Source organism: Physella acuta, unplaced genomic scaffold (genome assembly GCF_028476545.2).
Source record: "Physella acuta isolate Inbredline_101_S28 unplaced genomic scaffold, ASM2847654v3 ptg001360l, whole genome shotgun sequence".
Taxonomy (NCBI): Eukaryota; Metazoa; Mollusca; class Gastropoda; family Physidae; genus Physella; species Physella acuta.
The window spans coordinates 4892-29386 of NW_026732875.1; the positions used below are offsets into that span (position 1 = coordinate 4892).

General features: G+C 37.5%; 1 protein-coding gene across 2 annotated transcripts; it reads right to left on the reverse strand.

Annotated features, from left to right (window-relative positions):
- Window positions 1-1128: 1128 nt before the first annotated feature.
- LOC131927014 (translation initiation factor IF-2, mitochondrial) lies at window positions 1129-14149 on the reverse strand. Of its 2 annotated transcripts, none has more exons than XM_059282668.1 (17): window positions 14096-14149; window positions 13144-13448; window positions 12552-12654; window positions 11930-11992; window positions 11277-11385; window positions 10653-10813; window positions 10031-10207; window positions 9842-9891; window positions 9618-9707; window positions 8054-8178; window positions 7619-7697; window positions 6829-6954; window positions 5212-5440; window positions 4160-4297; window positions 3408-3572; window positions 2231-2374; window positions 1129-1667 (listed from the first exon to the last, which is right to left on the reverse strand). In XM_059282668.1, exons 2-17 carry the CDS (start codon window positions 13345-13347, stop codon window positions 1495-1497), a joined length of 2136 nt encoding a protein of 711 aa, XP_059138651.1. In that variant the 5' UTR covers window positions 13348-13448; window positions 14096-14149; the 3' UTR covers window positions 1129-1494. The 2 variants fall into 2 exon arrangements, with proteins under 2 accessions (XP_059138651.1, XP_059138650.1); XM_059282667.1 differs by lacking the exon at window positions 14096-14149 and adding an exon at window positions 13846-14027.
- Window positions 14150-24495: the final 10346 nt, after the last annotated feature.

Consider the following 24495-nt stretch of genomic DNA (forward strand, 5'->3'; position numbering starts at 1 on the left):
TTGACCCGGTTATGTCATAGTGCACGTAGCTTCGTAGTGCTTCCTGTTTGGAAATGTATATACAGGGCACTGTACAATAAATGGCGTCACATACCTGTTTTTTTTTGGGGGGGGGGGGGGTGGAGAAGGGGGGGTGGAGGAAAGGGGTAGCGTTTAGACTTCTGTGATGAGTTTTTGTGGGTGAGAAATGCTTTGTTGTTGATGTCATTTTAGAAGTAATTTATTGACTTTTTGTGATGATTTAGAATGGGGGGGGGGGGGAGTGTGTATGTGTGGGGGGGGGGGGGGGGGGTAAGAGGAGCCAACAGCGTAGTTAGCACCAGGTTTTCTTGTATTATTTAACCTCAATATTTTTCTATTTTGTCCTGCGTGGTCTAGAGGTACAGCGCTAAACTGCTAAATTGTAAGTCTTGAGTTGGGATCACGGACTGGAGTCTGTAAGATGCCCCTGAGTCCACCCAGCTCTGATGGGTACCTGACTCACGTAAGGGAAACTGAGGCAGTTTAGCTTAGTGCTGACCACAATATCCCTTTATATACCGAGGTTATTGAAACAGATTAACTCTACTTCATCTGGCACAAATAAGAAAAGATTTTTTCCTGATGGGGGGGGGGGGGGGGGAGACGGACGACATAATTAAGATGGACGTGGGTGGGGCTGACAAGAATGCCTGTGAGAAAAAAAACTGACTAAATAACAGTATGTCGTATAATGGACTAGGCTACCCTTAGTTAATGAATTCTTGATTGTGCTAAGTAAATAGGCCTACATTATAACTAGGCAAATCAGTCTAGATTTATGTAGTTTTATTATCTGTAACACAGCGTTTACATTTGCCACAAAATGTTATTATACTAATTTATACTATACATGCCTAAAATATAACCTGCAACAAGTAAGTATACATGTTCCATGGGAAAATTGTTTTCATTTAACATTAACTGGCAATTTTTTTTTTCTAGACATGTATAGTATACATGTCGCAAGTGTAAACATGGTGTGACGTTTTTTTTAAAAATAAATGAGTGTCTAATGAATACATTTTCCTCAATGTATTAAAAATGTAAGTAAACCACATACAACCAAACAATGAAAAGAAATCAACAAGCAACACAAAAATTGTCAATATATTACCTAACTTTAATTATGACATAAATTGTACCACATATTTACACTTAATAACATTACAATTTATTAACAAAATCAATAGATCAATTATGTTGATGTTAGCTAAAAACTCAGTCAGTTCATTAGTCCGCATGGCCTTCAAAAAAGTCGGTCAATGCATTTAGTCAGCATGTACTTTATAAACCCAGTCCATGCATTAGTCAACCTACATGACCTATAAAAAACACTAACTGTATCGGTTACTTAACATGGTCTGAAAATTTTTCACAATGTATTTATCAGTCAACATGCCCTAAAAACTCAGTAAATTGAGTTGTCAGTCAGCTCAAAACCCAGGATCCCAGTCAATTTAGTTGTCAGTCAGCTCAAAACCCAGGATCCCAGTCAATTTCTTGCTCAATCAACTTGATGTCATAGTTGACAATGATGTCTTGGGGTTGAAACTCAAAGTTGGGGTCATCTAAAGACAGGCCGCACTCTTGTTCTTTCTTTACACTGTCGACTTCATTCTTAAAGTGCTTCAGGGATACTACTTTACCTGCAAACATTGTAACATTTCATTAGCTTATTTAGCTGCCTAGATTGTAACATTGCATTAGCTAATTTAGCTGCCCAGATTGTAACATTTCATCAGCTAATTTAGCTGCCAAGATAATAACATTTCAATTGCTAATTTAGATGCCAAGATAATAACATTTCAATAGTTAATTTAGCTGCAAAGATTGTAACATTTCATTAGTTAATTTAGCTGCCAAGATGGTAACATTTCATTAGCTAGATTGTAACATTTCATTAGCTAATTTAGCTTCCAAGATTGTAACATTTCATTTACTAATAAGCTGACAACATTGTAAAATTTCATTACATCAGGACTATGTGGTTAGAAATGATTCAAGACAACGTAGATGGGGCTCAGGACAATGTAGTTTGTGTTCAGGACAGTGTATTTAGAAGGGGTTCAAGAGAGTGAATATAGGCTTCAGGATAGGTAGTTAGGATTCAAGACAGTGTAGTTAAGGTCCCTATAGTAAGAAAAAGTTAAAAAAAAAGTCTCCAATAATTGGTAAATAAAGTTTTTAAAGACGCTGTATTTTGTCTTACCAGTATATACTGTTTCATCATTTCTAATAACCTTGACCCCAAGTTTTTTTGACATGTTTCCTTCGATACACCGACACCCAGCCACATTGGCTTTGTTTTTATTGGGGAGGGTGACTTGAAAAACTTGCAACACTTTAGCTTGCCCTGAAGGTATGAAACAAACATAAACATTTCAAATGGGGTTTAATACTGCGTAAATTACCTCTCAGATGAAAATTCATTATAATGAAGCAGAGAGGAAATTTGTAGTCACTAATGTTTATCCTTTCCTCTATTAGATAACAAAACAGTAAATCCTGAATATTGCAAGGGTTACGTTCAGAGTATTTCCCCCTTAAATAAGAGTAGTTCTTAACCAGTTTCATATGCGCATTCACCAAACCCTTCTTGATAGTTCTATCATCCGCACTGACTAAATCCCATCGTGAGTCATATTAGTCGGGTGTGTGTCTTGACCTTCGGCGAACCCCTGAGACCAACACTCTGAACCCCTGAGGTTCAATCAAACCCAGGCTAAGAACCCTTGAGTAAGCTTAATGTGAAAAGTCAGAAAGGTGTATACATAACTCATATCCTCACAAAACTTGAGTAACAGGGTTAATTGGAAGGTAATGGATTAGGTTCTATGCATTTAGTATTTATTCGGTTATTCATAATGTTTTAATTAAATTAATTATTATATAATTACATTTTTTTTAGCTAGGAAGTGCTTAGTTACCATATAAAAAAAGGTATTTTAAAATATCCTACACATTGTTATTCCAGTTGGCAGAGGCGTAGTAGCAACCCTTCCCAGCGCCCGGGGACAAACTTCTCGATTTGCGCAGCCCCCCCTCAAGATTTCGATTTGCACCCCCCCCCCCCCTCAACCTTTCAATTTATTTGTGGTCGACATGCTTTGAGGGGGAGAGCAGTCACTGCCTTCCCCCAGAAAGATGTCTGAAAACAAACCAACCACTAAACAGCAATGGCTTGCCATTTACCTTTAATTATTTGTTGGGTGCACCAAGTACCTAAATTTTATATTCAACATTAAATCTTAAAACATGTAGCACATAGTAAGCATCCTTACAGACCATATATTTCTATAGTCAAAGGATCTTTTAGTTTAGTACAAATCTTCTCAGCAGTAGTCAAACAAACAAATCTACTTTTCGTGCACAGAAGAGTTCTGTACCTGTTACAGTCTCTTCCTCAATTTTGGGTAATTTTTTGTTGAGCTCGACTACCAGATCCTCAAACAGACGATAGATAATATTAAACTTCTTGACAGGAACATTCTTACTCTTGGCAAGGGAGGCCACTTTATCAGGCACTGTCACGTTGAAAGCGTAGATTTCACCTGCAAGACGATGCAATATTTATTTCATACCTGCAACTTTAGGCAAGAAATAACACAAGTGAATACAATTTAGCTGAAACAAGCTACATGACAAAATACAATTTCCCTTCTAACATTACCAACATAAAAGGGCCTACAAGGTTAAACATCCTTTTCATTTCTTACATAACAAATATACAAGACTAAAATATATATTTTTCCTTCTGATATAAACAAGGTTTAATAAATTTTTTCAAGTTTAATAAAAAAAAGAAAAGAAAAAAGTAACATTTTTTTTTTGAACATGACGGTACATGGGGCAAGTGAAGTAGAGTTCACCTGTTTCTGTGATCTTGGTATATAATAAAAATAACTTAGGGGTGAAAGAGCAATGGCCATAATATAATTTTGTTTTACTACTTGGTGACGTCTCAGACCATCGCATGATTCAGTTCAACTGATTTTTTTCTTCTATTAAAAAGTTTACAGCCAAAATGTTAACCTTCAAAATGTTAACAGTAAAAAAGTTAACAGTCACAAGTTTACAGATACCTTAAAGTTTCATGTAAAAAGTTAACCCTTCAAAAGTTAACAGTCAAGAAGTTTACCTTCAAAAGATGCTGCCATTTCAATATCTGACTCTGTGACATTGCCCACGCCAAAATGGATGATATCCAGTTGACATTTCTTGGAGTGGAAGGTGTCTAGGACATCCAGGATAGCATCCACTGAGCCATCCACATCCCCTGTGAACACATGTAACATAATGACTTAGTTGACTTGATGACTTAGATGTCTTAATGATTAAAGTGACTTAATGACTTAAATAACCCTGTGAGTCACCTGTGGAGAAAAGACCTCCTACTTTTCAAAAGGACTTTGTTCTGGGCAGCTGTCTAAAGTTGGGGCCATACATAACATAATAGTAGATTCTAGCCAGAACAAAATAAGCATGCGCAGTGGGAAAAGAAAATTGGTTTTCTTCTTCCCTAACCCAGAGAGGCTGGGTGGCAAACATTTTACTCTGTGCAGCCACAAGAGGCTGGGTGGCAGGCATTTTACTCTGTGCAGACACTTCATAATGTAATATGATGCATCATAACATACTACAATGCATGACAAAATGGAGAAGTGTTTAAAATATCTGATGTCACACTTTCATATCTATATATATAATTCTCTTCTTCGAGCCGTTAGAAAACAAGCTGCAAACGCTCTCCCTACCTCCCCACCCCTACATGGTTTTAGTGAGCTGTGTTCACTCTAAATGTTTACAAGCAGAGCCAACGATTTTAAACGTAGGGGGGGGGGGGGGGGGGGGGGGGGAGGGGGGAGGGAAGGAAGGGGGGGGGGTTATGGTCCTTAACGAGCTACTTATAGTGTTTTAAAGAAATATTTTCAGTGTCAGCGTTGGTACTGTCGAATTCACAAATTATGAATTATTGAAAATTAGAAACAACTAAATAGCGGCGTATGTTATGCCGCGGGCTGGCTCGTTTTATAAAGAAGTTTAAAAATGCACCATAAGAGTTCTTTTGCATTTTAAAAATACAACTGCTGACGCTTTATATTCATTAACAAAAAACAAATCTAACTGCTGACTCTTGATACCCAAGACCAATCTTATAACTGATTATCAAACACCAGGGGAGGCGTTTACCTTTTAACACAATAGAGAAGTGAGGGTCGGTATCGTCCACAAGCTCCTTGGACCTGGGACCCGTTGGTTTTTTCCGCCTGTAGAAACCCTTGGACCTGCGCTCCACCAGGTCGGCCCTGTAGTTCTTGTAGTACTCGTCCCTCCTCTCCGTGATGACCACGAGGTCTTCCTCCTGCTTCTGCTTCATCTTCTGGGCATTGCGCCACGCCAGGACAGACTTTAACTGGGACTGGAAGAGAAAAAAAATGTGGGACTGGAAGAATAAAAAAAAATGATGGGGCTGGAAGAATAAAAAAATTATGGGACTGGAAGAATAAAAAAAATGATGGGGCTGGAAGAATAAAAAAAATGATGGGACTGGAAGAATAAAAAAAATGATGGGGCTGGAAGAATAAAAAAAAGATGGGGCTGGAAGAATAAAAAAAAGATGGGGCTGGAAGAATAAAAAAATGATGGGACTGGAAGAATAAAAAAAAATGATGGGGCTGGAAGAATAAAAAAATGTGGGACTGGAAGAATAAAAAAAATGATGGGGCTTGAAGAATAAAAAAATGTGGGACTGGAAGAATAAAAAAATGATGGGGCTGGAAGAATAAAAAAATGATGGGACTGGAAGAATAAAAAAAAATGATGGGGCTGGAAGAATAAAAAAATGTGGGACTGGAAGAATAAAAAAAATGATGGGGCTTGAAGAATAAAAAAATGTGGGACTGGAAGAATAAAAAAATGATGGGGCTGGAAGAATAAAAAAATGATGGGACTGGAAGAATAAAAAAATGATGGGACTGGAGGAATAAAAAGTTATGGGACTGGAAGAATTTAAAAAAATTATGGGACTGGAAGAATTTAAAAAAATGATGGGACTGGAGGAATAAAAAGTTATGGGACTGGAGGAATAAAAAGTTATGGGACTGGAAGAATCTAAAAAAATTATGGGACTGGAAAAATAAAAAAATTAATTGTCAATTTTTTAAAGGGACAGGACTAGCATAACATACAAAAAAAAATAAGTATAATTCATGTTACGTAGGAAAAATATTTTCATATAACTTTAAATTGTTGCGAGTTTCTTTTTCCAGACATGTATAATATACATGTTGCAAGTGTAAACAAGGTGTAACAAGGCTTTTTGAAAAAAATGTGAAATTTTTAAAGGACAGGGAGTGACTTTAACTGGGATTGGATTAATATAAATTTAACTGTCATTTTTTTTTTCCGATATATTTTCAAAATCTATTATTGTCATTTACAGTGTTTTATACCTCATAATGTTAACCCTAACAATAAAGTATACTTATATTAAAGTATGTATAGTTAAATAAGAGGAAGTAATGTTAAACAGACCTCTTCTTTTTAAAGTATATTTGGTTAAATGAGATGAAGTAATATTATTATAACAGACCTCTTCTTTTTAAAGAAAATTTAGTTAAACGAGAGGAAGTAATGTTAAACAAACCTCTTCTTTTTAAAGTTTATTTAGATAAATTAGAGGAAGTTATGTTAAACAAACCTTCTTTTTAAAGTATATTTAGATAAATGATAGGAAGTTATGTTAAACAGATCTCTTCTTTTTTAAAGTATATTTAGTTAAACGAGAGGAAGTAACGTTAAACAAACCTCTTCTTTGATCTGCAACATTTCTTCACCAGCCGAGGGGGTTTCTTTCCAGCCCAGAATCTCCACAGGTGTGCTGGGGGGCGCGGCCTGAATAGGGTTGCCTTTATCATCAAACATAGCCCTGACCTAGGTGAAATAAAGCAAACTTCATCAAACATTCTCCTTCCATAGAAGTGATCAAACATTCTCCTTCCATAGAAGTGTTCAAACATTCTCCTTCCATAGAAGTGATCAAACAATAATCACAAGCACTCCAATTATTTTTTCAATATTGTATTTAATTTTACTCTTTTAATAATAAATTAGGCATTTTGGCAATCAAAAACAGTACAAGACCTTTTTTTATAAAATTTACTAGATGCATTACATTAGCACTATGGGTTGACTTAACTGGGTGGTAGAGACTAATAAGTCTCGAGTTTGGATTCCAGGCAAAAATCTGTAAGACGTCCCTGAATCAAATCAACATTCGGGAAAGTAAAGGAGCCTGTGTATGGAGCTAACCACACTATCCTTTCATATGCTGAGGTCGGGCTTACGACAAATTCCCAAAAGACACTTGCCCGAATGCCACTATGGACACTTGCCAGAATTGACAAGTTTCCATTGGGGCAGAAACTGGTGAACTCTACTTCACCTGCACTATTATCCATGAGGTCTGAAAGGGTAACTTTCTTCATACTCTTGCACTTTCTATTAATGTTAACAAATCTGATTGCAACAAAGGTGAAACGATATTTTAAGACGACAAAAGCGGGATAAAAAAACCCACAGACACGTATGAACGTACCTTGCCCCATGCAGTCCCGGCTATCAAGAAATCACCACGTTTCAATGTTCCACGCTGGATTACTGCAGTAACCAGTCGGCTGAAATGGGTTTTTAAAAAGTCAACCAGGACCAGAAACAAGAATTAAATGAAACAAAATGTAAATGAGATTACAAAAATATTTTTAAAAAAGCCAACCAGGATCAAAATCAAATGAAACAAAATATAAATGATATGACAAAACATTTTTTAACTATCAAGCCAGAGGCAGGATTGCAGAAAAACAAAACAATAAGTAAAATATATAACATAAAATTTAACTGAAACAATTAAAAAGCCATACCAACGCAAAGACAATATAAAATAAAAGACATGAGAGAAATTATTAATTAACAGGCTGTCATGGACAGTTTAAATAACACAAAAATATAAACAAGGGGAGAGAACAAAAAGTACCCTCGTTTCTCATCCAATCTGGCTTCAACCACCCTCCCCTCGACTAGACCAACAGGATCCCCCTTCAAGTTCATAAGTTCAGCTTGTGTAACTATGGCCTCTTGAAGCTCCAGCAAATTAGTTCCCTGTTAGTTGGATACAAAAATTAGTTTTAATTAGTTTTATTCAGCATAAATTATTCAATGTTAATTGAACATAGTTCTATATCTAGGATTTTTATTATGGGAACAGGGCATTACCCCCAGTCAATTACCCCTCGTACGTCCCCCCCCGGAGTAATTACCCCCCGCCCAGTAGGATATTACCCCCAGTCATAGTTTAAGGTTCAGCTAGGGTTAGAGTTTGGTCTAGGGTAAGGCTTAAATCAATGTCTAGAGTTGGTTTTTGGTTAATTTAAGGGTGAGGTGAATTGTTAGGTTTTTTTGCCTGTCTTAGGGTTGGATTAAAGTAATATATAGGTATAAAGTTGGAATCAGGATTCTATCTTGGTGGGTGGGTGGGGGGGCTGGGGAAGAGGAAGGTAATTACCCAGGGGGTAAATATGGGGGGGGGGGGGTGTAGCTCTTTATTATACATCATCAACTTTTCCTGTTGCTGCCCAAGACAACACATGGGGCAGATGAAATAGAGTTCATCTGTTTCAATGACCTTGGCATACAAGGGGATAATATGGTCAGCATTATGCCCAGTCGCCTTTGTTTTCCTAACAAGAGTTAGGTACCCATCAGAGCTGAGTGGCCTCAGTTACGTTCTACTGACCTGAACCCAGAATTTGATACTCAAGATTTTGAGGTGAGCAGCCTATGGCTCTACCACTAAGCCACACTGTCTCTTTTATTATTACATGGGCACAATTAAACAAATATTTTTTGGATAGTTGAATAACCTTTTTTTGGTAAATCTCATCCTTATACTTGAAAATGTTTTAACAAAATAAAATATTTTGCAATGCATTGATTGAGATTGATTCAATTTTCAAGTTCAGCCCCATGCATAAAGTAAAAACAGCTATTAGCACATGTATTATGTTTTTTTAAATAATAAATGACAAAGAGACAGCAGATTTTCATGGGCAGTCTAACTTTTTTTCACAAAACAAAAACCCCTGCCAGAAACAAATATTTTTACACTATTCTGGGACCAAACACTCATCTGTCGATGAAAGCTTTCAGAAACTATACACAATATTGTGGACAGAATTCTTCATTGACAGCACCACGTGCCAGTGAAAGCCTACAGGAGTCAAGTCAACAAAAGCTGATGTGTGGTCAGTGCCATGCCTAAACACCTTTGCTTTCAAAAACTAATGTGAGGTACTCATCAGATGTTGATTATCTCTGGAACATCAAACAAACGCTAGTCGGAAGCCAAAAACATGACTTTAACGCTAGCGCTCAAGCTCTCTACCCCTCAACCATGCTGTCTCAAAACCACACAATTTTAAGCATTCACGTAAAGGTCTACGCTATCCCTAAAAATGCAGTAGTCACAGAAACTGGTGGAACTCAACTTCGCATGTATATGACAGTAAAGGGGGGGGGGGTATCTCTATATCAAGGTGTACCTTAAGGGCAGATATGGGAACAGCCTGGACATCCCCTCCAAACTCCTCCAGCTGTATCTGATGCTCCAGCAACATCTGCTTGGTTCTTGACTGAAACAGAGAACAGTTAACACCTTACCAAATTATTAAAAAACAAGCAAATGAATTCATCAAACTACTAATTCTGTATCAGATGTTTCATTAACTTAAAACATTTATAACGGCAATGCTGGTAATACACTTACAACATCGGCATTGTTCTTGTCAATTTTATTTATGGCAACGATAATCGGAACTGTGGAATAATTTAAATAAAATTGTTACAAAATTTGATGGGAGAATTTTATATTTGGTTATGTAGCATTTGCAACAATTAAAATTCAAGGAAATAATGTTATAAATAAACACAGAATTTCCAGACACAATTAACCAACCTTTGGCATCTTGTGCATGGTGTATAGATTCTAAAGTTTGCTGCATAACGCCATCGTCCGCAGCCACAACTAAAACAATGATGTCTGTCAGGTGAGCTCCCCTGGCCCTCATGGAACTGAAGGCGGCGTGCCCTGGGGTGTCCAGGAAACAAATGGCTTCTCCAGTTTGTAAAACCACTATAAAATTGAAACGTTATATACTTTTATCAATGTTAGGTAAAAGTTGACAAATTAATTACTGTAAATCGACAATTTAAATATTGTAACTTGACATAAAGTTTAACAATTTAAATACTGTAAAACAACAGTAATACAGTAACATGACAGAATAGACAACAAGTTAAATAAACAACAAAGAAGTCGATGTTCAACAACACAAAAAAAGTGTTAAATATTTTAACATATATAAGTTAAATATTTTAAGATAGCTGAAAAAAATTAGTGCCAATAATAAAATATATTACAGTACATCAGAGAATTGCAACTTATCTAGTAAGTTATTCTACATTATCCAACAGGCGTAAGAAGTTGGAAACAACCTCAAAAAGTTTGGAAAACAAATCTTTTAAAATTGGGAACTCAAAAAATTAGCAAAACAAAACTAGAAGAGTTAGAAACAAACCTCGAAAAGCTCCAATGTGCTGGGTGATGCCTCCAAATTCTTGGTCTACGACATTTGAATTTCTTAGCTTGTCCAGCAGAGTTGTCTTCCCATGATCGACATGTCCCATTATTGTAACAACAGGCGGTCGTTTGACTAAGACACTTGGGTCTGGGGGAGGTCTGGAAACAAAATCAACATTCATAGTCTGCTGGCCACAACATACAATTAACTAAAATGCTTGGGTCAGGACAGGGGTCGGCAACCTGCGGCTCGCGAGCCGCATGCGGCTCTTTTGATATCAAGATGCGGCTCTCCAGCTCCTTGAACAAATACCAATAATCTTAAAAAAAAAAAAATATTTGAAATAAAAAAAAATGTTAGTGGCTCTTTAAAACCAGGGAAATTTTGAAAATTGTAACTTTTGGCTCTTCCACTTCAAAAGGTTGCCGACCCCTGGGTTAGGAGATAACAATGTAGACATAAAGTATTATTTCAATGCCAAATGTAGACATAGTTAAGACAGGGTTAAGGGAGGGCTACCTTTTACAGTAAAATTAATTCATTACAATTTTAGCAAATTAATAATAAAACTTGCTACTGTTTCCTATAATAAATAAAATTTATCTTTAAAATAAAACTCACTGTTTAACAAAGTCTCGATTTTCATCTTCTTCTTTTTCCTGTTTGGCTACGAATTCTGGCACCATGCCAGACTTTTTGACAACTTTGATCAAAGTGTCTCTGTCTAGAACTGCAAAATAAGTGTCTGAATTTTAAAGATTTTAAGCACAAATTTGCATACAATTTTTGTTACCATGTAAAGTATATCTAAACAAACAGGTACATTAAATATAAAATATTAGTATCATAATTTACATGAAACTTTAAACAAGTGGCATAAGTATTTTGGTATAAATTTTTTCTTTAAGCTAGGGGTGTAATTAATTAAAGGTAAACTGAAAGCTAGAGATATAATTAATTTAAGTAAAACTTAAAGACAGAGTTATAATTAATTACAGGTAAGCATAACAATAGATATTTAATTAGCTTAAAGCTAGAGGTTTAATTAGTGTGAAAAGAACTTTTCTGTCAAGTAATCAGTGGCATAGGCAGGGGCTTTGGGTCATAACCCCCCCCCCCCCCTTCATAGTATATATATAAAAAGTATGAGGGGGGTACAAATCGAAAGTTTGAGGGGGGCGGGGGGAGGGGGGGGGGGAAAGTTTGTCCCCGGGTAAAAATTGGAACCCCCCCCCCCTTGAGACCATCCTGGCTACGCCACTGCAAGTAATTACCAGCTTTATCATGATCATAACGTTCAGTTCCTGGTAGATACATGAGAACCTCATAAACATGGTCTGGAGAAGAAAAAAAAAGTTTATTTTAATTAAAACCGTGATTTTATTGATAAGACTACATCAGTTAAATGGATATACAGACAATTTAATTACATAAAACTTTAAATCCTAACAAAAACGGTGGTGAAATGTCTTACAAAACTGTGAATCTATTGCACAAGTTTATTGATAGAGCCAAGGAGAGTAGTCTATAAAAGAGGGGAAATAACTGACTTTAAAGGGGTAGACTTTTTATCATTAAGTGACCAGGGCAACAAAAGGAATACAATTTCACCAGGAGTTATAAACTTAGTTATTTGATTGTTTTTTGGCATGTTCTAGACTAAATGTTTTAATCACTTGATATGTACCTTAAGACTTTTTGGGCTATATTATCATAATACAATCTCTCAGCTTTGATTTAAATTGTGAAAGATAAAAAATCAAGTTGAAATTTTGTTTAACAATTTTCTATGAAATTAAACAACAAAATACCAACAAACAAAAAACAGAGTTAAAACAGGTTTTAGCAGTAAAAAATGTACAAGTTTTAGAAGAAAAATATTTCTGTTGGTCTGACCTCGAGGCTTATTTAAGGCCTTAGCAAGCTCAGCAATAGTCATATTCCCGTGGACAAAAGCTCTTTCCAATTTGATAGAATTTTTCGTTTTTAGACGTTGACGCTGAAAAAAAACACACCTCTAATTTATAAATATATAAACACAATTTACTGAAGCTCTGAAATATTCTAAACAAAATTTCAAAAGAATTGAGCTAACTTCCCTGAAAATAAATCTATCTAGAACAAGATATACTTCTTGTTGTTAGGCTATGGAAAATAAAAAATTTCAAAAGTTTTTTCTCCATATCTCAAGAAACCGCAGCAAAATTTCAAGTTTGGGGACGGAGTGGTCTAGAGGTAGAGTCTCGAGTTCAATCTGGGTTCAAGTTAGTAGACCGTGCCTGAGTCCACCCAACTCTGATGGGTACCTAACCCACGTTAGGGAAAGTAAAGGTGGCTGGGCATAGTGCTGACCACACAGTCTCTGTGCTGAGGTCACAGAAACAGGTGAACTCTACTTCACTTGCCCTACAGGTTTGAAAAGGGAACTTAATTTAAATTAGTACCAGAAAAAACATGTATTTAAAAAATAACGTAACAAGCCACCTACTGGTTTATGATGTGCCTTTTTAGCATATAAATAATTAGTTGTGTGTATCCCCTTCACTTGGAGAAAAACACTTCCCCATGACGATAGCTTCCTCAGCCAAACATGCCGCTCCAAAAGATGGAACTGTACAGATGAGGAGATCTCAGTAAGTTGGCCATGTCTGTACCTCCTCATCAGGCCATTAATGCGACACCACGTAGTCATTTTGGTGTGATTTACAGTGTTTTTACTGTTGTGACTCCTCAAATGTTAACACTAACTTACAGCCCCTCGGAGACATGGTTTTTCCATGAAATCACTGAAAACTAGAAAAATAATACACAAAATAGGGTAAGAAGCTTGAAAACTAGACAAAATAGGCAAAATTAAGAAATAATCAATAGGGGGCTAATGAAATATTCTTAAAAAAGAGCTTTACTGTTATCATTCACCATTGTTAATGATAATGTATTAATGTTAGCCAAACTCAGTGACATAATATAATATAGAGATTAGAGATCTACCCCAAATCTGTCAACAGCTTTAAGTTAAATTTAAAAAATAACTTGCTGCAACTTTCACTTTCAACCTTGGGCGCCCATGGGGTTCTGGCCCTTAACCCCCCCCCCCCCCCCTTTCCTGCTAGTGGATAAGCAATAAGCAACACACATCACTAGGGCCTACTCATTAATTGAGTCAGGCAGGCACTCATGCCTCTCTTACTTATAAAATACTTTTGAACTTCTCTTCCTGTGCGGTGTGCCAGGCAAGCATGAGTTGAACGATGGAATATTTTAGTGGAAATTTAGCCAGAAGTTAGCCTGGGTTGTTACAATAAGTAGATTCTGAAGTAACTACATTACACTAATGACTGATTACACTTAAAGTCAAGTAGCGTTTAACTTAAAACACAACGGCTCTGTAATAACCAATTGTTTATTGTATCATTCAATGACATAACAATCATTCATACCGTGAAAATGAAAGTAGCACACCGGCTAAAAGTACAATAGTTTTCTTCCGGTGTGCCAGAACAATATATATAGTTCCCGCACAAATACAGCGGAACGCTGTTAAAAAATGATGATTATTTTGTTCCAAAGTGACTACAGTTTGCAAGACTCCCCTCCTCTACGGATTTTATCCGACATTTTTTTGTTTGTTTTTTTAATAGTTGGCTGATAGCTTATAAACGTTTAAGAGCTGTTTCTATTGTAAAAAATTATAGGACGTTACACAAAACACATTTTTTCTTCTTCTGTAAATACAAAAAGCACGTTGTATAACACATTTTGTTGACATTTTGAACTTCACTATTTTAATGTTATATATTGTAATGTCTCCATTCAGTTTTATAAAATATCCTTCATATTAGTCAGCCCTTTCTCACATTGGAGATCAGCTATCTTACTAAACAAAATTCGTCTTAGTTTACCCATCCCACGTAGATCAACAACGTTATTTTTATTCCAAAGTAACAGCTCCGCATAATCTAGTCACAATTAAGGGAAATAAAAAGATTGCCAATGCGTGATGTTGAGTCCCCGTGGTTTTTTCTCATTAGTTCCCCTCGCCTTCCATCCTTGCAGTATTGTTTTCAAAATGCGTTGGGTTGTGTCACTTGTCCTTAACACCTGAGATTTTTTTATAATGATAAGCGCATCTTTAAAAGAACCAATCACATTTGTGACACTTTCACAGACCCACTCCTTTGTTGTATTATATAGCGAGTATGAAATTAGTTAATGTAAAATAAATCTTTATTAAAATCTTGTGAGCGAGCATTTATATTTATTCTACACCAGGGTTCTCCAAACTTTTCAGCCCGAGGGCCGCATTAACTATCAAATATCAGTTCGGGGGCCAGAGTTTCTTTAAGGCATCTCTTCAGGGTCGTGCCCCCCCCCCCCGAAGAACGTCCACTGCCCCTTCCCCCCCCCCCCCTCAACGAAATATAATTTATATAGAAATAAATACAAATTTCAAGTGTCCACCCACACCCCCCCCCCCACGTTTGTTCTCAAATTGTTCTTCACGTATTTCATTCTTGAAAATGTTTGTTCACACAGGTATGTTGTTCAAAAATTTGAAAGGTACTTTGATGCAAAAGTTTTAATGTTAGGAAAGTCTTCCTTGTGCAAAAACGTATGAAAACCCATCCGCCCTTCTTTGAACGTGTCTCTAAGGAAGTCATTTTCTTGCAATTCAATGACCTCCAGCTGCAGTTCATCTTTGCAACTGGCCACATTTGCTTCAAATAGGCTTTGTAACAGTCTCACTTCTTCTGCCTTTGAATCCATGTCAGAAAACCGCTACTGAAACTGCAGCTGGAGGTCTTTAAAGATCTCGTATGTAAATAACGTGGGGGAACTCAGTGGTTGCTTCAGTCGTAAAGACCTTGCACTGCTGAAAGTGCGTCAAGTTGTAGCATGTACTTGTTCCAAAAAACATGACAAGTTTATATCTAAAGGCCTTTAGGTGGGTGTATAGATCAGAAACTAGATTTCACTCTCTTACCGTTTTAGGTTCAGAAAATTTAAATGACTAGTTATGTCTGCAGCAGAGGCCAGTTTCTATACCCACTCTTCATCAGACAATAATGGCTGTGACTTTCCTTTACTATCAGGAATTCACCTATTTTTTTCTTAGATACTCTGCTCAGAATTTTCTCGCCAAATTAGCAATCTTACTAATGTGACATATGGTAAATCTTGCGATTTTGTGTTTGTCTCTGAACTATCTATGGTTAGATATCCTCTTCTGTAACAGTGTCATACATTCTATGTAGGGTAGCCAGCTCTTGTGTTATGTTTATGTCTTCATCCACACCTCTAATGAACACAAAAAGTTGAGAGGTTGAACCGCTGCCCGGCGACTCATCCATTGCAATTGAAAAATGGCGAAACTTGCTTGAATTTTTCGCTATTTGAGTCGCAACGTTTTCACCAATGTCTGCAACATGGCGAGTAATTGTATTTGCACACGAAGCTACATTTTCAAATTGTTTTGAATTTTCTGTGCATAGCTCCTCAGCCACCTCCAACAAACATTTATTCAGTGGACAAAAAGATCGTCGCAGGCCGGATAAAATGTCCTCGCGGGCCGGATGCGGCCCGCGGGCCGTAGTTTGGAGACCCTTGTTCTACACCATTGTGAATGTTATGATCAAGTACTAGTTCAGGGGTCGGCAACCTTTTGAGACTGAAAAGCCAAAAGTTAGAATTTTCAAAATTTCCCAGTTTTTAAAGAGCCACCACCTTTTTATTTCAATATTTTATTATTAAAAATAAACAGCTTTAATTTTGAAATAATATTTATTCATATAAAACCATACACATGTTTCGCCAGAATAATAAACTTAGTAATCAAATAATTTAAGTATAGGACTATCCGTTACTATCTCAATCCACTTTAGAAGCTGCTAATTTTTTTTTTCTTTCTTTACGGATATCACCGGCTCAGGATGTATCTCCCATTAGCCAGGCAGGCCTCAACACGGCTAACTTCGACTAACTGGCTTGGATATCGGTTTGATTACCGTGTATCGGTCGCTTCTGTCCTTTGGTTCTCACCAGACTTATCTTTCACCCCACTGAACACAGGGTAAACTCGCCCAGTACCCGGTTCAACAGTAGGATGCTAATAACTAAAAAAAAAATTAGGTCACTCACGTCAAATTAATGATTACTGATATACGGGGAAGTGCATTCTGAATAAAATAACATTCCCCATTTAAAGACATTTGAAAAAGTCGGCACTTGGGCTGTGGCAAGCATTGAGTTGGGGCTGTGGGGTCTGGTGCCCAAGCGGCTGTCAGCTGTCCGTTTACTTTCTACCGCACAAATTATAAGTTATAACTGATCCCTGATAAGTGTTTTAATTCTGTTTAAAGTTGTTTTTCTTTACATTATGATATTTTATATGAGCTTTGAATATGAAATAACTATTAATATTTGTGCAAGGAGAGCCGCATCTTTACGGCAAAAGAGCCGCATGTGGCTCGCGAGCCGCAGGTTGCCGTCCCTGGTTTAACCAGTTCTATTTTCGAAAAAAAAAATTAAGGAAAAAAAAGGGAACGGCTTGGCCTGAGGTCGAGATCTAGACTACTAGTCCAGAGGTCGGCAACCTTCAGCTCGCGAGCCGTATGCGGCTCCTTTGATATCAAGATGCGGCTCTCGTTCCATGTACAAATATTAATAACGAGCTGACCCGCGACGTAGCATACGCCGCTATCTATATATATAATTCTCTTCTGGGAGCCGTTAGAAAACAAGCTGCAAGCGCCTCCTTGCAGTCCCCTCTCTTTCTCTCTATCACTATCACTACCACCCCCACCCCACCCCCACATTGTCTGGTGAGCTGTGGTCACGCTGTTTACATTTTACAATCATAGAGACGGGTTTGGTGACGGCTATTAGGGGCAGATAATTTAGTTTGAAACGATTTTAAACTTAGAGGAGGTAACTAAGAGGAGGCTGCTTTCACGTGGGGGGGGGGGGGGGGGGTGGGGGTGGGGGTGGGGGGGGGGTTGGGGTTTAGTGTTTTCAGAGGCAGCATTGGTACTGTCGAATTCACAAATTATAAATTACTGAAAAGTAGAAAATAAAACAACTAAATAGCGGCGTATCATACGCAGCGGGTCGGCTCGTTTAGTTTAATTCCTATTTTTCAGTAATTTATAATGTGTGAATTCGACACTACCAATGCTGCGAATGAAAATATTTTGCTTTAAAACACTATCAGTAGCTAGTGAAGGACGATTATCCTCACCCTCACTTTCCACTCCTCTCCTCCCCTCCACTCCGCCTCCGTGAAAGCAGCCGTCTGTGACGACAGTTTACAGGCGACAATGAAAAAAGCAAGCAGAATATGAGAAAATCACCTGTGGCATCACAAAATGGGTTAAGAGTAGAATACCTAGTCCTACTCCAACTTGTAGCATATAGGGCTTGTAAGTAGGTCACAATTTCTCGTTCTGGTATTTGCCAGCTAGTAGATTTCGAGACCGTAGACTTACAAGCCCTATAGGCCTCAGCAGGCAATATTCGCTTGTTTAAATCTAAATATAATAAGCGCAAGCTAATACTAATTTTAGTCGGATTACTCTCTATACTCTATACGCCTTTATTAGTTATTTTTTTTAAAATTATTTCTAGCAATATGTCAAGGGAGACAACACCAAATTAAATTAGAAAATTATAAAAAAAATGTGTAACCAACGAAAAAGTTAACCAAGTTAATACACTTGTATTCAGTATTTTAATGTGATATTACATATATACGTTAAAACAATCCTGCTTATTTTTACATAGAGTAACCACAATTTAAAATTATGATTGAACATAGAACTCAACACATTGTCATTATAGTATTCCTATAGTTTTAAATATAGCGTTTCCCATTAAAATAATGTTCATTTGCTACACAACTACTAAAGTTCTATTTTCGAAAAAAATATTTAAAAAACAATAAAAAAAAGAAAAGAAAAAAAATTCATAAAAAACGCTTTAATAACAAGCTTTTGTGTAATAATGCACTAAAAAGTAGAAAATAAATTATAGACTACTTTTTAAATAACTATAAACCAAAGCGTGGGTCACTTTAATATCTATTGGATACCTTTACTAATGTTTAGGAAGAGACTCACGCTTTTCTTTATAGTTATTTAAAAAGTAGTCTATAATTTATTTTCTACTTTTTAGTGCATCATTGCATAAAAGCTTGTTATTAAAACGTTTTTTATGAATTTTTTTTCAATACTTTACATGTTTTATTTACATCGAGCCGACCCGCTGCGTATCATAAGCCGCTATTTAGTTGTTTTTTTTTCTACTTTTTAGTCATTTATAATTTGTGAATTCGACAGTACCAATGCTGCCACTGAAAATATTTGCTTAAAAACACTAAACCCCCCTCCCCCCCCACGTGAAAGCAGCCTCCTCTTAGTTACCTCCTCTAAGTTTAAAATCGTTTCAAACTAAATTATCTGGCCCTAATAGCCGTCACCAAACCCGTCTCTATGATTGTAAAATGTAAACAGCGTGACCATAGCTCACCAGACAATGTGGGGGTGGGGTGGGGGTTGTAGTGATAGTGATAGAGAGAAAGAGAGGGGACTGCAAGGAGGCGCTTGCAGCTTGTTTTCTAACGGTTCCCAGAAGAGAATTATATATATAGATAGATAGAGTTACATGACTAAAAACCATTGCGCGCCTACTGAACGTGATGGCGCAGCCGTGATGACGCGTGTGGTGTGGTTGGATAGACATGTCTACTAATTAGGTCCAAATTTTAATTAATTCATAAAAAATTAATTAGGCATCCAATTAAGTCAAATTTAATTTCAGATTGCATTGTCTTCATGTCTTGACCCACGTGCCAAATGTGAATCGTATTGGTCAAGTAGAAGTGTCCGAATTTTCACTCCCGCGTTTCGATCTAGACTGACGACAGACTGACGACAGAGGAAGCAAGTTAAATAAAAGCTTGTAAAAAAATTAATAAAAAACGTATTAATAACAAGCTTTTATGTAATGATGCACTAAAAAGTAGAAAATAAATTATACACTACTATTTAAATTACTACAAAGAAAAGCGTGGGTCACTTTAGTACTTTAGTACCTATTGGATACCTTTACTAATATTTGAGAAGAGACCCACGCTTTTCTTTGCAGTAATTTAAATAGTAGTGTATAATTTATTTTCTACTTTTTAGTGCATCATTACATAAAAGCTTGTTATTAAAACGTTTTTTATGAATTTTTTTTCAGTACTTTACATGTTTTATTTACAATAGTGTTACATGACTAAAAACCATTGCGCGTCTATTGAACGTGATGGCGCAGCTATTAAACCTGATGGCGCAGCTATTGAACGTGATGACGCGTGTGGTGTGATTGGATAGACATGCTTACTAATTCGGTCCAAATTTTAATTAATTCATAAAAAATTAATTAGGCATCCAATTAAGTCAAATTTAATTTCAAATTGCATTGTCTTCATGTCTTGACCCACGTGTCAAATGTGAATCGTATCCTTCAAGTAGAAGTGTCCGAATTTTCACTCCTGCGTTTCGATCTAGACAGACTGTCGACTGACGACAGAGGAAGTGAGTTAAATAAAAGCTTGTAATAAAAATAAAGGGGATGGCGTGGCCTAGTGATTGAATTCTCTAGGCCAGGGGTCGGCAACCTTTTGAAGCGGAAGAGCAAAATGTTACAATTTTCAAAATTTCCCTGGTTTTGAAGAGCCACTAACATTTATTTATTTCAAATATTTTATTTTTTTCATTAAGATTATTAGTATTTGTGCATGGAGCTGGAGAGCCGCATCTTGATATCAAAAGAGCCGCATGCGGCTCGCGAGCCGCAGGTTGACGACCCCTGTACTAGTTTACTGTACATCATCACATCATTACATCATCACACCATCACATCAACACATCATCACATGATCACACGAGCACATCATCACACCATCACATCATTACATCATCACACCATCACATCATCACATAACCACATCATCACACCACATCAACACATCGTAACATCATCACATAACCACATCATCACACCATCACATCATCACATAACCACATCATCACACCACATCAACACATCGTAACATCATCACATAACCACATCATCACACCACATCATCTCACCATCACATCATCACACCATCACATAACCACATCCTCACACCACATCATCACACCATCACATCATCACATAACCACATCATCACATCCTCACACCACATCATCACACCATCACATCATCACATAACCACATCATCACATCATCACATCATCACATCGTCACATCATCACATAACCACATCACCACACCACATCATCACATAACCACATCATCACACCACATCATCACACCACATCATCTCACCATCACATCATCACATCATCACACCATCACATCATAACATCACTACATAACCACATCATCACACCACATCATCACACCACATCATCTCACCATCACATCATCACACCATAACATCACCACATAACCAGATCATCACATAATTACATCATCTTGTGCCTTTTTCTCAACCTGACTTCAAGTGTTATCAATCTTTGTAGTTTTCTCTTCAAGGTCCCGACACACTCTGCTTCACCTGTCTCTTGTAGATGAAATGATGCTACTACTTCATTACATTACACTAGGACCACATTTCTTAAATTACTTGTCAATCCAGCCTTGGATTTATTATATGTAAATTAATCTTATTTATCCGTAGAATACCTAAAACATCACGTATGGCCTACATGTGATCGTCAGTTGCGCCCCTTTTTAGGGTGGGGGGGGGGTACGGTACGGACCACACTAGTTGACTCCCCGCCTGGCGACGCCATTGTTAATCGCTTACCACAGATATTCAACCGGTGTTCAGATTAAAAATAGTTGAACATGTCACGCATTGTTCAGATGAGAAGGACAAGTAGCCTACAATATGGGTTAAAGGTCGTTTCAAGTTTAACATGACCTAATAGTTAAGACGCCCTTGCAGGATTTTGTTTTTATACGAGTGTTCGATAATAGAATCTTCTTTAAAAAAGGGGTGTTAGGTTACTGATAGTTAACTAAAATACACATATGGCTTGATAATGACAACTAATGTCAATGCTAACCCTATCCCTATTCCCAACCATAGTCCTACCATACGCCTAGCCCTAATTTCTAACCAGAAAGCTAGTCAAGGTTACAATACTATCAACCTAACAAACCTATTTTTGGAATAATCTATTATCGGACATCGGTATCTTCAATCATCCATTTCAGCTTAGTTTTTATCATCACTTTTTACACAACACATTAAAACCTGCTGAATTAGAGTTCATTTGTTTCAATGACCTCGGCATATAAGGGGATAATGTGATCAGCACTATGCCCAGCCGCCTTTGTTTTCCGAGGTACCCATCAGAACGGGGTGGACTTAAGGGCGTTCTACTGATGGAACCCGGATTCGAACTCGAGACTTTCGGGTTAGTAGTCTAAATATAATATATAATGATAACACAGAAACATTATGTCTGTACACATCACCAAACGTACAGCCACACCATATGGTTCAGCAAATACTCAAGTTTCATTTAAGTGACCAGTGCTTTTTCCAGACTTTTCTCTACGGGGGGGGGGGGGTGGGGGGGGGACTTGATATTTTCGGGAGGGGGGAGGGGGCGGACAAGGGTGCCGATACTGGTAAAAGTATATGTTTCCTATATAAATTCCAAAACTCTGTAAGTGACTAGGCCTACTACTAAGATGCATGGGGGTAGGGAATAGGACGTTATTCCCTCCTCTCCCTGACACCCCCCCTCTCCGTTAGCTACCCACTGTCATTACCCCCCCCCCCCCTGTTTGTTACGAAAGCATGCTCTTTCAAACCTGACGGTTCATGGGGCAAGTGAAGTACTGTCCACCCGCCCTTGTTTCACTAACTTGAGTCAGGTACTCATCACAGCTGGGTGGACTCAGGGACGTTCTACGGACTTGAACACGAATTGGAACTCGAGACTTTTGGGTTAGCAGTCGTATACTCTACCATTCAACCATTCATTTCCCATCTGTTGATACCCCCCCCCCAGCCTAAAACAAATACAGAAGGGTTAGAGTTAGAGAGTAGGACATAGATACTTAGAAGGGCATTATTATTTTATCACATTTAAATTTCCGAGAAGAACAAAAAAAAAAGCCAAAACACAAGTATATAAAACATCTAAGCTTGCAAAATCACAGCTTTTAACCTCGGGTTATCTTGCCAGTCATTTTCTGGCCAACACAGTGTATTTATATTCTTTAACTTGCAGCGTTATCTTTTGGTCATGACTGTTTTTAAATAAATAAAAAAAGAAGTAATTTTTATATTTTCCGGAACAAACACAGGTTTAATTCAAAAGTGATAAGATATCGTTTTTAATTTTTTAAAAAAAATTGTTTAAGCATAATTATTAATAGCTGATCTTACAGTTCGTGTAGTATTATGATCAGTGGCTTAGCGAGGTCGGGTGACAACCGGTGCGGTACCTGATGATGTCACCCCCACTCCCCCGGAATAAAAAAAATAAAAAAATAATATATATATTATATATATATATATATATATATATATATATATATATATATATATATATATATATATATATACATATATATATATAAGTATGTGTATACGCATGTGTATATGTATTCAAATATTTTTTTCTGCTGGATGTATTTAATTTTGTTAGCCCCCCCCCCACCCTTACACGGATTAACATATAACTTATTACGATTCCCAACCAAACCGTTTTCCTCAAGCATATATATTGCAACGTTGAGTTGTTGTAACTCTACCCCGCTCCCCCCCCCCCTCGTCACCCCCACACTGATTGCTTTAAACTGTGCTCAGATAATACTAACGATTTGTATCTATATTCGGTTATAAATTCAGCTGGATGTTGCATGTTTTCTTTATCATTAGCAGGTTTACGTCATGGTGTCACCGCCCCCACCACCCATCCGTGTCGGGATTCGTCCACTTTGCTCTTAAAAGACTATTTAATTAATTCTAATTAATCATTTAATTAAGTGAAATTATCATTTTTCTTTTTACATTTTGCCATTTTTTCCCTTGGTGTCACCCCCTATATGGTGTCACCAGGTGCGGTCCGCACCCTAACTCCCCACACGCTACGCCTCTGATTTTTATAGTCATCTTGAAAGTAAAGATTTCAAACCTGGCGGTCCAAGTTAGCAGATGACTGCAGGGGCGTAGCGACCCTTCCCGGCTCCCGGGGACAAACTTTCGATTTGCATCCCCCCTCAAACTTTCGATTTTTACCCCCCTCAGACTTTCGATTTGCACCCCCTTCAAACTTTCAATTTGTTTTTCCAACCCATTTTGGCGCCCCCTAAGGTCGGCGCCTTGTGACATGTCTCTCCCCCCCCCGTCCCCCACGCTACGCCTCTGCAGATGAGGTAGACTTAACCTACTTCTGTGTTTCTTTTTGTTACATTTCCAAACACTGTCTAGGATACCCATTGACGGAAGTATGAATGTGTCTTGATAGACACACCCAAAAAGACACACTATCTCTCGCCTTAATTTGCGAAGGACAAATTACAATCTCGAAGTCGATTCTGTTTGTTTCCCTTGCTACCTTGGTTCGGATGTTCCAGGCAGAGGCGTAGCGAGGGGGGGGGCGGGGTTGCGGACCGCACCTGGTGACACCATTTAGGGGTGACACCATTTAGGGTGTGACACCATTTAGGGGGTGACACCATTTAGGGGGGTGACACCAAGGTAAAAAATAGTAAAATATATAGTGAAACATTTGAGAGAGGGGGGGTGTAAATCGAAAATTGAAAG

Excerpts from the sequence above, each read along its gene's own strand:
- LOC131927014 (XM_059282668.1), bottom strand. The coding sequence starts at position 13,347 with ATGACTACGTGGTGTCGCATTAATGGCCTGATGAGGAGGTACAGACAT. Across the intron at positions 9,708-9,841 it reads ACAAGAACAATGCCGATGTT|TCAAGAACCAAGCAGATGTT; the intron begins GTAAGTGTATTA and ends TCTCTGTTTCAG. Across the intron at positions 4,298-5,211 it reads CTTCTCTATTGTGTTAAAAG|GGGATGTGGATGGCTCAGTG; the intron begins GTAAACGCCTCC and ends ATGTGTTCACAG.